The following is a 16,978-nucleotide window of genomic DNA, read 5'->3' on the forward strand; positions in this document are numbered from 1 at the left end:
GAAAAACGCTGATGTGCTTGGTCACTTCTAGCTTTGTCTCTGATTGGTATCATTGAATGAATGGGGCTAAGCTAAATGCTATCGAAGCACACAGATGATAGAGGGATGTATCAACAATTCTTAGTTAAGGTAATAAAATATTTTAATATTGAAAATAAGTAGACTATTCCTTTAATTCCCCAGGAAAGTCCAAACACTGGTGTTATCAAAACATGTTATGTTTAGTTAGTTTTTTTTCTGTTTGTTAAATTATCCTGACCATGCTGACCACATTGTCCCAACTGTTGGGGTAAATTTGGGTTAGAACTTTTTTTTGCCACAGCAGAATCATCATTTTTGTGACACAAGTGTTTCAGGAATTATACACTTTAGCTTTATACCTCTCCGTACACCACTCCATGTATCATTATTTACTACTTTTGCATCCATTACTACTAAAGTTCAGTAACATTGTAACAAGATAAAGAATGCAAATGAGTAAAAACTTTTTTTTCAAGATTCATACATACCCTGAAGGCAGTGAAGCTACAAAGTAAGTCTATAAATAGAAACATAATATTATAAACACAAAAATATATGCATTTATGCAATAAACAGATCTATATTGTGGCTTTCATAGCAATTTTATAGTCATCTCCAACTCGCTCAACAGCACCTGGGGATCTGGGCAATACTTACCACATATGGAGTCATCCTCAATGTTACCTCAGACAACAGTCAGCTGCCTTATTTTAGTTTTCCTCTAAATATTAATGACAAAGATGATGCAGATGATCATGAAAGTAATGGTGATAATGAAGCGGAGGAACGTGAGATGCGGTTGCTTGCTGTGACGGGAGGTCTTTCTGGCCTGTTTAACTCTGTGGTCATGATGAGAAACCTGCATTTGAAATGTCTGCTCATGAAACTGTGAAGAGTCGTTTCTTTCATAGAGTATAGAGATCAGTTTTTGTCTGCCTGTATGTCTGTTGTCACAAATGGCACTGTTGTCTACAGTATGCTTCAGAAGGAGATGGGCAGCTGGAGGTGGTGGACGAATGTTCAGGCCAATTATTGTGCTGCAGCTGAAAGCATAACATATAGGAGTCTATAGAGCTACTGAAGTCTATGCTAATGGGTACTAATAAAGAAATCAGTTTAAAGAAAATACTGTTAATAATATAATTGTGTATCAGTGTGTGTGTGTGATTGCTAGGAACTAAGAGTTGTAATTTTTTTGGACTTATAATTAATATGCTGTCACTTAGCGGATTCTCAGCGGTCATATGCATGTCTTGATTAAAACATGTAACTCTTCTTCATTTTGTCTGTTGAGTCCAAGCTGCTGTCAGTCTCAACTCCTGCTGAGCCACTTCCTTTGCAATACAGATGAGTTTATCAAAGCAGATACTAAGGATTGTTTCTAAATAACACTGTGAATTGTGTCATACAGTTAAAGGACATTTTTCACAATTTGTGAATTGAAAAATGTTTTGAAAATTACTTAAAGAGCACATTATTTCATTGCTAAAAACATGTTATTTTGTGCATTTGGTATAATACAATGTGTTTGCATGGTTAAAAAACACATTATTTTTCACATACCGTACATTTTTGTAGCTCCAGACTTCACACTCTTACTGAAACACACAGATTTGAAAGTTCTGTGTCTCTGATTGGCCGGCTAATCTGTACGTAGTGATTGGCCTGAATACCTCTGACGTCAGCGGGAAATGTGACTCACCTTACCATGTTTGAAAGATTCAGTGGCGGGACACTCCACTTTTTTAAATATGCTAATTTTCCAGCTCCCCTTGAGTTAAACATTTGATTCTTACCGTTTTGGAATTCATTCAGCCGATATCCGGGTCTGGCGCTACCACTTTTAGCATAGCTTAGCATAATCCATTGAATTTGATTAGACCATTAGCATTGACCTCAAAAATAACCAAAGAGTTTCGAAATTTTCCTATTTATAAACCATTGTGTACTAAGCTTTTCTAGGCAGATATGGCTAGTAACTATACTCTCATTCTGGTTTAATAATCAAGGACCTTGCTGCTGTAACATGGCTTTAATTTAAAATGTGAATTGGACAATAGGTGCTCTTTAAAGGTGTAATGTGGGTGAGATTACGAACCTTAATTGCAACCTTAATTTCGAAACGCAATGAGAAGCTACGGTAGCTGCCACAGGACAAACATGTCATCATTTGAGGCAACATAATGACAAAACGTGCTCTGTAGAGCAGTTTGTCCGTTTATGTAAGGAATACTGCGGTGTATGTAGATAAAAACGACTCATTCAAAGATATTAAAAACAATACAGTTCATTATGTAAGTTCTTTATACACCACTGATAATATATTTATGTATATTATATATTATACTATATTCTAAAAGTTACACATTGCACCTTTAAATGGCTTCTTCATTAGCCATTAAGGGCTTTTACACCAGTTACCTACTCTTTATTTACAGAGACACACACTAAATGAATCCAATCTCACTGTTTTTTCCCATCTCAGCGTGACATCTTTACCATTTAGACTAGAAAAATTGCTGAAGATTTTTTCATCACGTGATGGAGGACTTAGGGACACAAAGTGCTAGATTACTTTCAGAATGTCAGATTTTAGGAAAGCTTAATTTGTTTGTAAATGTGAGTGGATGCATTTAGCTGGAAAATTGTCTCTGTGGTCTTTGCTTATGAACAGTGTGATATCATTAGTTTTCAGATTAATAGATTGTTGTTATTATTGTTAAATCGCGTAAATAAATTATGTATAACAATTTCATTCAGACCATGACATTTATTTGTAAAGCAGTCAGATTATTGCTTTGCGCTTGCCTTGTTTTACCACACACAAAAAACTTTTTCAGAAGCTGGTTTAGGATTTATGAACATGGATTGACCAACTTTCGAACCACAAATGCAGGACAGCTTTAAAACTCCTGCAGCTAAACTAGTGTAAGGTATGTGACTGTTGTTATTATAAGCATTATCATAAAAACTGACATGCAAATGATGATGTCATTGTATTACAGCGCAATGCTTTCCTGGGAGGAATCGTGTCAGTAAATCCAAATATAATGCTTCGATGATTAGAAATGGAAATATTGTCTGACATTTTCATAAGTAAATTTTCAGGAAGAAATAAAGAACCATGTGTGATACAGAAAAAATAAAACGTTTATTTGCTTTATCATTTGCTTTTGCTTTAAAATGTCTCCCTTTGACCCGATCCTCACTAGATAAATACAACAGGAAATATGAGGTTATTATCTGAGGTTTCTTAATAAAACCTTGTCTTGGCAACGGACACTTTCCTAAACCTTCTAGAAATCGACAATCAGTTATGCTGCAAAGGCAATACAATGCAATCCAAAGTACAATCAGACATTCCACTGAAAACAACTATACTATACATTTACATGTACACATTGTGACTTAATCATAACTATACTTTTACAGTATTTAAAAAAAATGTACAGTATCACATTTTTGTGTCTCAGTGCAAAAGATGTTTAGAAAGAAAACTAAAAAAGCAGTGCCCTTGATATATCCACAAAAAAAATCTTTCTTTGCATCTCCTAAACACAATAAAACATTTGGTCGTTTCAGTGCCAGAAAACAATGAATAAATTACATGACACATTTTTCAATTTTACAGTCACTGTCAAGTAGCAGCAGCAGTGAAATCAGCATTAACTTTTGAAATAATGCACTAACAACAGTGCATTGCTGTACTGACACAAACCATTCCAAGATACTAACAATGCAAACGATATTAACAATAATAGTAATCCAAAGAACAATGGCCAAAAACTTGTACGTATAGGTGTATGAGTGTTTCAGTCCAAAGTTATTTACAGTGCATCAGTAAGTTCTCTGGCTTTGTTTTCCGTGTTTGTATATTCAAAAGGAAGGAGACGAAAGGCGAAAAAGTCCACGTGGTTAAGAACCTCTCATCAGCTGGTGCATATGCTATTGATGGTTATAATACCTGGGTCCACCAATCCCATCTCCTCGTGCTCATTCACACAGAGCTGGTAACCGCAGCCACGTCTCCGTTTGAGGGGAGTGACTTTCACGTCGGGTTTGGCACGTGGTGGCAAAAGGAATCCGACGCTTCCGGCGATCAGCATGTGCCAGATGCTGTGGATGTAGAAGTAGTTCTCCTCTGTCTCCACAAAGGCGTACAAGGCCACTGCTGACGTGGCGATCGTGGTGCCGGGGAACAGGAAAAACACCCAGCGCTTCCAGGTCGGTGGGTAACAGCGGCGCCGGCGGAAGGTGCGCACAGTCTGAGGGACACAGAAGGCACGTTTAGACACGAATAAGCCAAACAACACGCGCAAGGGGAAAGATACGTTGATGAATAGGACACACAGATCTAATGATCGTGATCCAAATGCACACACTTATAATGTTGGACACACAATTTACAGACTCCATAGAAATTCAATTCTGCACCCTCTAGAGATTCTGATATTTATGAACACACTAAAGCACGCTGTCTTCACACACTCCACACATACACAAGCTTAACATCGCTCATGCTCGAATGAATCTCATTATGTGGTATTAAATCTATCAACCGAGCATAGACTATGCAGAGACATTTACATGTAGCTTTAGTCAAAGTGTATAGTATAAGATGAATACAGTCTAGTTTAGTTTAAAGACTGAAAAAAATGACAGGCACGTTATGGTTTTATTGTAATAATAATCATCATCCAGGGCCTAAAACACCTTTTTACCACACCTGCCAATGACCAGTGAATTTACTGGCCAATGAAACACTTCTTTCAAACTACTGTACATCTGCACTAACTACACCTATTTAGGTAACACTATGCAATAAGACACTACTGTATTTATAAACATTTGATTTTTACAGTTTTGAAATCCATTCAGCCGATCTCCCAACGTGATCTCATGAGAATACGTGTGTGTTTTTACGTTTCAGTGTGGTTGTACAATACATACATTTACTTACATTTAAAACACACTGAAACGTACAATATCGATGTTTTGACAGGACTAATACGTAAATTATTTACGTATTTAACTTACAGCTTTACAAACGTACAAATTTGTACGTACGTTATTCCTATTCATAAATATTAAAATCACGGGCATTGGCGTTTTTTACTCATAACAATGACATGTTTTCAATCATATTTTCTGACTTATTTATTTAAGACAGTTTACCCATTTACCTAATGAAATGATTATGATATTCAGAGAATTTCACAATATTTAACATTTCAAAACTTTTAAATGAATAGCATTTCTGTATTTATTTTTAGTTTGTTTGCCATGACACACAAAAACGCAATATGCAATACGCTATTATTACTACTAAGCAATAATCACAACAAAATACAACATAAATTCACAAAAGATGTTACTTTTATTCATTTGTTGTAATCAACATCTTTCAAATTCATACGATTGCGAGAAACAGATCCAAATTCAGCCCTTTATCCAGCGATCTTGATTCGAGTTCTCATCAGCAACCGTAAAGTCAGATCGCACGTTCGTTAATGTGAATTCAAATATCCCGCCTCAAGAAGCTTAACGACACATTACTTTACGGCAGTGATATCAAACGCTCATTGGCTCTTTGCGTGCCACGTGACATATTTGCGTCATTTCCATTTCCGATGGTGTACGTTTGAAATTAAAAAAGCGTGCAATGACAGAGGAAAGCAGGACGGATCAACGCTGATCAAACTCTTGGATTAATAACTTTAATACTTCTCTTTATTTTACTTCATATACTACAGAGAGGACCTTGGCTGTAGCACATCGTCATTTTAACTACTTTTGGTACTGATTTTGATATTCGCAATAAATAAGTTGTTGTGATTACACTTGTCTGTTATGATTTTTTAAACAGTAACGTTAAATGATTTTAATAAACTGTTTTGCGTAGGACTGTAGCACCTTAAAATATCTTTTGAATGCTATATTGTTACTAATATGTTCCTAAACATATCTGTCTGTTACATTGCATAATTTAAAAAGAATACATTACATATTTAAACATTTTGTATAAAAAGAGTTTGGGTTTAGGGTAAGGTTTGGGGTAGGGTTAAGGTGGTAAATTATCGCTAAAATGGTTAAAAGGAAATTATACAGCAATCTTTATGGAATGAAAGAAACGTAAAAGTTTTACGGTTTTTAGCTGTCAAAACGTAACAATGCTACGTTTAAATGTTGTAAATATGTCTACATTGTAAGTTTTAGCATCTATTTAAACGTACAAAAAATATGTTTTTTGCTTTTTAAAGTTACATGTAAATACTATGTATTAACAGTGAGACCAGGCTGGATCTCCGGGTCTGGCGGTTCAACTTTTCGCATAGCTTAGCATAATCCATTGAATCTGATTAGACCATTAGCATCACGCTCAAAAATAACCAAAGAGTTTTCTATATTTTTCCTATTTAAAACTTTTCTGTAGTTATATTGTATACGATGACCGATGGAAAATCAAAAGTTGCAATTTTCTAGGCAGATATGGCTAGGAACTATACTCTATCATTGCGCCTCCTGCAGCCATGTTACGGCAGCAAAGTCCTTGAGTATTACGCCAGGATGAGAGTATAGTTCCTAGCCATATCTGTATAGAAAATTGCAACTTTTAATTTTCCATCGGTCATAGTATACAATATAACTACAGGAAAGTTTTAAATAGGAAAAATATCGAAACTCTTTTTATTTATCGCGGTGCTAGTGGTCTAATCAGACTCAATGGATTATGCTAAGCTATGCTAAAAGTGGTACCGCCAGACCTGGAGATCGGCTGAATGGATTCCAAAACGGTAAAAATCAAATGTTTAACTCTAGGAAAGCTGGAAAATGAGCCTATTTTTTTTTAAGATTAACCTAGCCATTTTCAACTTCAAACATTAATTGATGCCTTGAAAAGACAATGATCAACTAACACTTATCAACAAAGATTAATAAATGCTGAAAAATATATTGTTCATTGTAAATTCATGCTAGCTATAGGTTGATATGGCTTTAAGTCACTCTCTTTTTTTACACCTTTCTCACGTGTCTCTATTCACATACAAGCCACAGGGGCGGATCTAGAAAATGATTTACAGTATGGGGTGGCATGAGAACTATGAGGGGTTGCAACACTGAAGTAAGCAGCCTTGCATGGTTCTTCTTGTGGATTCAAGAAATTATAGACTGTATATACTATATTCGGTGTATACACTGGACCTCAGTTCTTTATAACATAAACAAAAAATAAACAATAAAAAACATTCCCAAGCAAGTATCCAAGCATCTACCTATATACCCATATCAGCCTTTCTTTTTTTATAGTATCCTGGAAAATGCAACAAGCATGAAGTCTTTCAAGCTTTCTAAACATACACTATAGAACAGAATAGTTTTGTCTACTTAATAAAGACAAGTAAAAACTTTAGGCTATACCCTAACGAGCCATTTCATATGCATGTATGGAACATTTGACTGCTGCAGCTAACAAGACATGATGGGCGAACTCTAGAAAGAACTGCTTTTAAGATATTTACATTTTTAGTTGTCATAACTACCAAACAAGTACCTCAGGCTATATTAAGACAATCAACAGTTTTATTTTTGTATTTGTATCCTTTTTTTTGCTGATGCGATGCTGAACTTAATCAACGGACAGCGCAAAATGCCTCTTTGTCACCTGACGTCATCAAAAGTTTGGACAATCCTTTAGACGCTAGCTGATTAAAATGCTTCAAATCATTAACTCTTTCACCGCCAGCGTTTTTTTAAAAAGTTGCCAGCCAGCGCCAGCGTTTTTCATGATTTTCACAAAAGTTTAATGCCTTCCAGAAAATGTTCTTCTTCAAATATATAAACATACAATATACCAAATGAAAGAACAGACCCTCTGCTTTCAAACAAAAAAACCCGTTTCATCCTACCTTCAGTAGATCTTTTGTAATCAGCTTTTGAATATGTGTAGGTTTCTGCAAAAACACCACATTTTGAGCAAAAAGCAGAGATAATTCCATAATTGTGACGGACTTTTCATAAAGATCCTATTCAGAGCGATATTTAAAACAGACACGGACATACAGCAGCTTGCCATAGGGCAATACTTCCGGTTTTAAAAAGTTGCGGAAGGGCGCCACCTAGTGGATAATAGCGGTATTGCGGAAAGACGGAAATACTCGTCATTGGCGGGGAAAGAGTTAAAGAGCCGGATAGTCATGTGTTCATGATCAGTTATTAGGTTGCATTGAATTATTCATTTAAATGATGCCGTTCATAAGATTTGATTATATGGACGAAGCGGTAATGAAAAGATGCGTTTCTTGTCATTATCACATTGAGCATCACTGCTTTGAAACAGTCAAGGAAACTCATTAAATTTAAATTTTATATATTGGGATACCCATGCTGGTGGCAATGCTTTTTCTTGTGGTGGCAGTTGCCACCCCGTGCCACCCCGATAGATCCGCCCCTGACAAGCCAGTGTTTCTAATTTACTGTATCATCATTTAAATGCTGAGCACTGTCGTGGGTTTTGTAATGTTTTCGCATCAGATTTCAGTTTAAGTGGAGTTCGACTTCCTGCAGTGCTGCGCAAAGCGACCTGATTTTGATGTCAAAGTATCGCAAAAACAATTTATATGCAATTGTTTTGACTTATTCTCTTAATACCTTGATGTTATAATCACTGATTTATCTGTGCAGTGCTGCATGAAGTCATCAACAGTTTTTTTTTAAACGGCAACTTTTAATTGACTTTTAATCAGACGACGCATCAAGCTTCACGCCACATCTTTCTCATTCAGAACAAGCCATAATAAACCATAAATAAACTATTACATGTATTCAATATTGTTTAAGTTTTATAAAAATATAATTTTATTGTTTTTAACGCACTAGAGAGGGAGACATGAGCTTATGAAATGATTTGCTTATTTTAAAATGATTTGCTTTTTCATATAAAACATTACAAATACGCGCACACACATTAAGAACTATTATAAACATTAACTAATAAGCAGTTTATGTTGTATATATTCTGTACTGTAATCACATTTTTGTAATAATATATAGTAGCAGAATAAATAAATCAGCGTATTTTTATCAGCATAACATTAGTTGTTTTAGAACAATTACTGTATTTGAAGAGTTTCGGTGCAAAACGAGATTAATCCGTTCTTAACATTTTTGTCAAACATGTTTATTATGATGTTATCATGTTATTATTTTGTTTTATGGTGTTACTTAGCTGTATTTTTTAAGTTATGAAGGTTTAAATCAAAACAAACCAACTGCAGTTGAATTGATATTAATTGGAATGCACAACCAAAAAACAAGGTTTCTGAAAAATAAAAAAACGGAGTTATCTCGTTTTGCAACGAAACTCTTCATTTATTGTTCACGGGCAGTTTCTATAAAAGGTTTTACTGGATGGATGTGTTGATACCATGGGTGCACATGCACCACATACACACTCTTGTGGTTTATAATGGATTAAGGTCAAAACAAATTTACTGCGTTTTTACCAGCTATTATGGCGTACTACGGTGGCCCTGAAGTGCAAACCACAACAACAAATTACTAAACAACAACAACAAATAACTTCCAGTTCAAAAGCCGAACTGCAGTGTCGTCCAATCAGCGATGTCTCATGTTGCCCACTTGTACCTACCTCTTCCGGTAGGTTAATGTAGTTGTGTTTTTAATTTGTTGTTGTGTTTTTTAAGTTGTAGCTGTGTTTTTTTATTTGTTGTAGTGTTTTTTATTTTGTAGTTGTTTTTTATTTTGTTGTAGTGTTTTTTAATTTGTTGTAGTGTTTTTTTAACTTGCTGTTGTGTTTTTTATTTTGTTATGGTTTTTTATTTTGTTGTAGTGTTTTTTAATTTGTTGTAGTGTTTTTTATTTTGTAGTTGTTTTTTATTTTGTTGTAGTGTTTTTTATTTTGTTGTAGTGTTTTTTAATTTGTTGTAGTGTTTTTTATCTTGCTGTTGTGTTTTTTATTTTGTTATGGTTTTTTATTTTGTTGTAGTGTTTTTTAATTTGTTGTAGTGTTTTTTATCTTGCTGTTGTGTTTTTTATTTTGTTATGGTTTTTTAATTTGTTGTAGTGTTTTTTATCTTGCTGTTGTGTTTTTTATTTTGTTATGGTTTTTTATTTTGTTGTAGTGTTTTTTATTTTGTTGTAGTGTTTTTTAATTTGTTGTAGTGTTTTTTATCTTGCTGTTGTGTTTTTTATTTTGTTATGTTTTTTTAATTTGTTGTAGTGTTTTTTATTTTGTTATGGTTTTTTATTTTGTTGTAGTGTTTTTTAATTTGTTGTAGTGTTTTTTACCTTGCTGTTGTGTTTTTTATTTTGTTATGGTTTTTTATTTTGTTGTAGTGTTTTTTAATTTGTTGTAGTGTTTTTTAATTTGTAGTTGTGTTTTTTAATTTGCTGTAGTGTTTTTTAAACTTGCTGTTGTGTTTTTTATTTTGTATTTGTTTTTTATTTTGTTGTAGTGTTTTTTAATTTGCTGTAGTGGTTTTTAATTTGTTGTGGTGTTTTTTAATTTGTTGTTGTTGTTTAGTAATTTGTTGTTGTGGTTTGCCCTTCAGGGCCACCGTAGCAACCCCCTAACTGCACAAATGATGCCAGTCTTCCTGGATTTTATAATAAACTTTAAAAAGATGGCATTTTAGAAGAATTCAAAACGACACACTCGTGTACCTCGCAATACTACCATTAGCTAAAAAAGCGACTGGCTTTAGTTACTCACCGAAAGACACAAAGGAGCTCAAAGATGGCAGCGCCCACATTTACGTCAAAAATAAGGTGAACAAAATGACACCATTTCATATACTTGCCATTTACACGCTGTTACCATCTATTCATATTCATAGGTGGCACCAATCAGCCTCTATTCTTTTTAATCAGACTTGCTTTACCTATACAGTAGATATTCTCCAAGTCATTATTAAACTGCCTCCTGACAGTGCACAGAGAATACAATACTCTCATTTTCCCCATCTGTCATGACATTTCAAGTATAACCACTACTCAGCTTGCATTTTGCCTCAGGTTATAATTTTACATCCATACAATATATATTGTTCATCTTGCACACACGCAGAGGTTTAAAGTCCTATGACAGCATAGCATTTTAAACATGAAGCTAAAATGTCTTTTTACACAGCAGAGACACTTCAAATCCAATGATTTTGCATTGTAGCCAGTGTCCAGCTGGAAAATTTGCAGCAGTCAATCAAACATATAGAGGCTACTGATGGCTCAATCACATTTCTGCTTCATACAGGACAGTACAAGTCTTCTGAGATTTTTCCAAATGTTATATTCCCTTTGATTAGCGATTCTGCTCCAGCTGCAGTGGAATTTTACAACGAATGTTTGTGAAACTTTATTCTTCTTTGAAAATGTCTTTATACGTTTCTCAACCATAGTACTACCCGAATAACACACTACTTCCGGCAAGATCCTGAAGTGTTCATCCGATGGACACTATGCTATCCCGTGATCCCCCAGGAGAGGAGTTATCCAAAATAAGACGACGGAGGGGGCATTGTTTTATTCAAAAATGCCCAAAAGTGGTAATGCGGCTCTACTCAAATGCACATACATATGTTAAACAGCTGTCCCTTGTGTTTAAATTGCGCTTGTTTAACATCATTCCAGTTAATGACTAACTTCTTGTTATGACGTTTATGACGTTGTGACATATGTCACGTGATGTATCAAGTCTGAATTCATTCATACTATCCATATTCAGTACCTACTGTTTTAACGGTGGATGAGTAGGTATTTCATCTAATTCAGTACATACCTTCACAGTATGCGATTTACGGACGGAGCACAGGTGTGCGTGTTTGTGTACAGAGGAAGAGGCTAGAAGATGGAATAGCTCCAGGTGTATATACAGTATGATAGATGTCCTGCAAGCCCAGAAACAACACAATGGATGGCAATTCACTGGTGGACTGGGTCAAGTCTGCACCAACCCACATTATATACCTGTTTTACCCACATCCATAGATAATTATGTTCAACATTATTTCATGCAATAAAATAAAGTGCATCTGTGATTATTGTAAATGCATTTATCTTCATACCACATATGGTACATTACTCTCGACCAGGATTACAGTATGCCCAAAATGTGCTTGGTTCTTACTTGTTACCCCAGTGCATTTATATTTTCCTTTGTGAGGCCATTGAATGATTGGAATTCAACACTCACTCTTGGCCACATCCTCGAAGACTGCTCCTGAGAATAAATCACACTTATTTAACCTCCTCTAAGGGACACGCTCTAATATATTTTGAAGCATTCATCAGCAAAGCCGAATATGCCTTCAGATATTGATTAGATGATGAATCAATGACGCCTGGATATTTGGCATGCAGAAACACAGTAGGTCAGCCTCAAATCTAGTTAGCATGCTTTTGGAGCATTGTTTTAAGAGCAACGCTAAATTTCAAGAGAGAGAAATTTATCACTGGCCATAAATGTGCTGCTACTCAACATAATAGTTTCTGCAGCAGCTATTTATCATTTTGTCTTTGTGATGCTACATCGTGCATCAGGCTGAGGGTTGTCACCAAATTCAACAAGACCCGGGACAAAACTCCAATCCACAATGATTATGACATGAGACAATAAATTACTATAAATAACTGCATGTTCTTCAGAATACAAAAAATATATGTAAATCAGATGCACACAACATTTGCTCTTTGTATTTGCCAAAGAAAAGAGAAGTGTTTCCTTATGAAAATGAACCAGGTTATTTTGTGGCAACCATAGTTTTACTACAGTAACCATGTTTTTTTTTTTTTCCTTTTTTGAATTAACTGTAAGGTTCATTTTGTAAGGGTTGTCTTATTTTTATATAGAAAAAAAACAAGTTACATTGTGCTTTTTGACCTACAGAACAGTGGTTTTTTTTCACAAATTGGTCTCAGGAACAATTCCTGGTTAAATTGCTTATTAGTAAACCACCATTTGTTTATACTCAGTGCTTTAAGTGGGCCGGAACGCGCCGGTACTCAGTACCGCCACATATAGCTCTTGAGCATACCACCACCTCTCCCTGAGCCCAGAACGTGCTTTTAGCGTACCGGATCGCTCATTTGCACATCTGTTTAAATCAGAGGTTTTAATCCTTTGGCTGCGCCGCCGCTTTTTAGAGCGCTCTTCACAATGTACACTTCTAATTCGTCCCACCGAGAGCAGAGACTACATTACCCATACACCCTTGCGTTTACAAGTTAAAAGTGCATACGTCGCCTTAGCTGTCGGTCAGCCTCAACGTGGTGTGTGTTTGTGTGTGAAACGCGCAACCATAGCTGCTCGGTTAAAATGAAAATACAAAGAACACTTAATATGGCCTCCTTGTTTTAGACTCTGAGTAGTAAAAGAACAAGGTCAGAATCAGAGGACTCGCTGGCTGACATCCTACCAAGCCAGGATGACAGCTACCGGTCAGACGCAAGCTTTTTCCAATACCCTTTTGTAGGTACTGTACTGTCGCGGCTGTCAGTTTGGTTCCCCTCGACGCAACTTCGGATTTCCTCAGGCGATGTTCAGAGTAAAAACATTCTTGAAATTGTAATAAACATTTAGTTTAATTGCTAAACTACAAGTGAACGAAATTTCAATGAATTTGAAAAAATAAAAAAATAGAGTACCGGCACTTCTTTTGGGCCACTTAAAGCACTGTTTATACTCATCTCGAAATATGGGACCAAGTCACCATTTTAAAAGGGACACTTCACCCATTTGCATTAAGCTTTGTATAGTTCGAACCCCAGTCATGTTTTTGAATGGTCATGCATCATTTCCTCAGTTGCCGCTGAGACAGGAGAAATACAGATTTCAGTGTTGCACTTTCTTCTTTCAATGATGTAAAAATCATAATTTTGCGTCATTGAAAGAAGGAAGTCCAATATCTTTGTTGAGGGGGTGAGACTACAAACACCTCTTTCTCGGTCAAATAGGCACCAAATTCTAAATGTATGTAACATTTCGACTACAAATATGACGCACTTTCAATAAAGATTAATGTTTCTACGGGTAAAATGGTCCTTTAATAAATTAGTGGTTTTAATAAAATCACTCTTTATTATTTTAAATCTGGATATCTGCATGAATTGCAATGAACAGTGATTGTGTTATTTAACAATCAATAGTGTCATGGTTACGTTAAACAAATGTTAGAATAAAAAAGAGATTTTCTCCCTGTAGTCAATAATTTGATCATATAAACCGCGGAAATGAGACTGTCTACAATTTTATGGAGAAAATACTTAGCAATGGTGTTGAATGATGAATTGGCACATGGCTTGTCTTAAAGGGACACTTCACTTTTTTTTAAATAGGCTCACTTTCCAACTCCCCTAGAGTAAAACATTTGATTTTTACTGTTTTGGAATCCATTCAGCCGATCTCTTGGTCTGGCGCTACCACTTTTAGCATAGCTTAGCATAATCTATTGAATCTGATTAAACCATTAGCATCGCGCTCAAAAATGACCAAAGATGATATTACGATGTAATGATGAAAATAGTCCCCTTACTTTCAATAGCAGAATGAGAGTATACTGTAGTTCATAGCCATATCAGCCTAGAAAATCACAACTTTTAATTTTCCGTCGATCTTAGTACACGATGTAACTACAGAAGAGTCAAGTTTTAAATAGGAAAAATATCTAAACTCTGGTTATTTTTTAGCACAATGCCAATGGTCTAATCAGATTCAAAGGACCGTGCCAAGCCATGCTAAAAGTGGTAGCACCAGACACGGAGATCAGCTGAATGGATTCCAAAACAGTAAAAATCAAATGTTTAACTCTAGGGGAGCTGGAAAATAAACCTATTTTCAAAAAAAGTGGAGTGACATACATAAAAAAAACCTGATTTTCCCCTCATGGGGACATTAAGAGAATTGATAAAAATCTAATCTACTAAAATTACCTTGAGATCAGTTGGTTAAAGCATTTGCAAAAATGGTAAAGAAAAGTTAGCAGAATTTGTTTTTAATGCCATAAAATTCATACATTTTAAAGCATTACTTGAACATTGCATAAGCCTAGTGTAATAGGCTCTATCTCAGATTTTATTTTAAGGGATCTATAAAAAGGAGTTTAGGCTTATAACAATAAACAAGGTCATCATGGGAGGTCACCACAGAAGAAACCACTGCGTTAAAAAAATACTGCTGATTATCAAAGTGTGCTAAAGCCGTCTGGATGTCCCACAGCACCACCAAAGTTTTGGCAAATGTACATTGTGTTATGGTTACAAACACCAGGACCTTTGTGGAACACTTAGAAGGGCTTTGCTGACTCAGGTCCTGTACAACTGTACAGGGACTAACACATTCAGGAAATTGTACACCAGTAAGTGTTTAATTTAAAATCTAAAACTCAGCCCAAAACATAAGAGATGCAGCAACGGCTGCAATATTCTCATTTTGGCCGAGTCAGAATTCTGACTTTAGTACTATTACACTGTAGTGTTATAATGTACAGTAAAATAGGCTATTATACAAATACATCCCAGAAATACACATGTAACTAATAACATTTTTGAAAAGAAGAACGTCAAAGTACTTAACTGCTATGAATGAATCTGATGAGCTTCTACAGAAAGTGCTTGGGAAAATTGCTTATACAGGTAAGTGTGTGTATGTACAGTATAACAAGTATCTGTAAATGAGAGCAGACCCAATCTCTCTAAATATTTGTTTTTCCACTCTTGCTCAGTTTTCCTTTGTCTTTAAATCGCTTTTGACCACCTCACTTTCATTCATCTGTTCTGTATGGCTGATCTAATTTCATTTGTGCAACAGTGCTAAATAGCACTAAAAGTGGTTCACTGGCTCATAATCATGGGGGAACCATTTCAAGTGCCATACAGCACCTATGTAGCACGTGTGTAGAACCATATAGAACCATATATGGTGCTATAGTGGTGCTATATCACCCCCAGACGGTTCTTCATAGGTGCTATATAACACAAAAAAAATGGTTCCCATACATGATTACGAGCTTTTAGTGCTATTTAGCACTAACTTTTTTTAGAGTGTGTACATTATTCAAATCCCAGGGCTAAAAAAATCAGAGAAAGGAAAAAACTGTACATTCTAAAAATGGTGGGTTGTTTAAAACCAGTTTCTGGGTTTGTCGATATATAAACCAACCAGGAGTTAAAACAAACAAGCATTTTGAAGAATGTAATGGTAAACTGCTCCATAAATATATTGGATACGGCATGTTTCAATAAAGTGTAGACTTTTCATCAGTACAAAAACATCTTCACACAGCGAGACTACTGAAAAATGAGAAGGTGTCAGTTTTTAATAATGGAGAGTCATTGTGTGCCAGATGATAGACACTTATTTTACAGTTAGCCAAATGTCACATTCAAGGCACTGTAGACATAATCGGAGCATTACTAGAATGGTTCATAATTATGAAACAGTTCTGTTCCTGTTTTTCTACACGATTCAGAAATATAGCCTGTTTCAGGCTATTGTTTTATTCCTAATAGTATAGTCTTGTCATGTCTATAGTGTTTATACTGTATTTACAGTGTCTGTTTATGTGAACAGAGTAGGTACCAAACCAATTCTCCTAATTTAGGTTGAAATGGTTAATATAGTATTACCTGGTACGTGCATTGTCATTTATTACAACTGAATCTAAATGTAGTTCTAAACGTTGGTTTGGGAGGATCCCAAAGCTGCATTTTTTTCCGGCATCCCTCCTCCTCCCCATCTCCTCCTTCAATGCTCTCTTTCTTCCTCTGTACAGTTCTGTTGTAGGGGGGTTGAACTTTGGGCTCAAGTCCCAGCTTCAGGTTCGCAGCTCATCTACGGAGCTCCCTTCGAGGGCAGCAAGCCAAGTTCGTTTACCATTAATTATTAAGACCTGAATGCGCAGGCGAACTAGTAAACACATCTTTTTGATGGTAAAGTAGTGACTTG

The 16,978-nt window shown here is 35.5% G+C and overlaps 1 protein-coding gene across 2 annotated transcripts in view; it reads right to left on the reverse strand.

The window, feature by feature from the left end:
• Positions 1 to 3,153: 3,153 nt before the first annotated feature.
• The window catches only part of tmem8b (transmembrane protein 8B), a 245,368-nt gene continuing 231,543 nt past the window's right edge, over positions 3,154 to 16,978 (reverse strand). For both annotated transcript variants that reach the window (XM_055200090.2, XM_055200091.2), the window contains one exon: positions 3,154 to 4,286. In XM_055200090.2, the coding sequence (XP_055056065.1) occupies positions 3,951 to 4,286 (336 nt within the window). In that variant the 3' untranslated portion in view covers positions 3,154 to 3,950. The remainder of the gene's footprint in view (positions 4,287 to 16,978) is intronic.

Source organism: Misgurnus anguillicaudatus, chromosome 22 (assembly GCF_027580225.2).
Source record: "Misgurnus anguillicaudatus chromosome 22, ASM2758022v2, whole genome shotgun sequence".
NCBI classification, from domain to species: domain Eukaryota; kingdom Metazoa; phylum Chordata; class Actinopteri; order Cypriniformes; family Cobitidae; genus Misgurnus; species Misgurnus anguillicaudatus.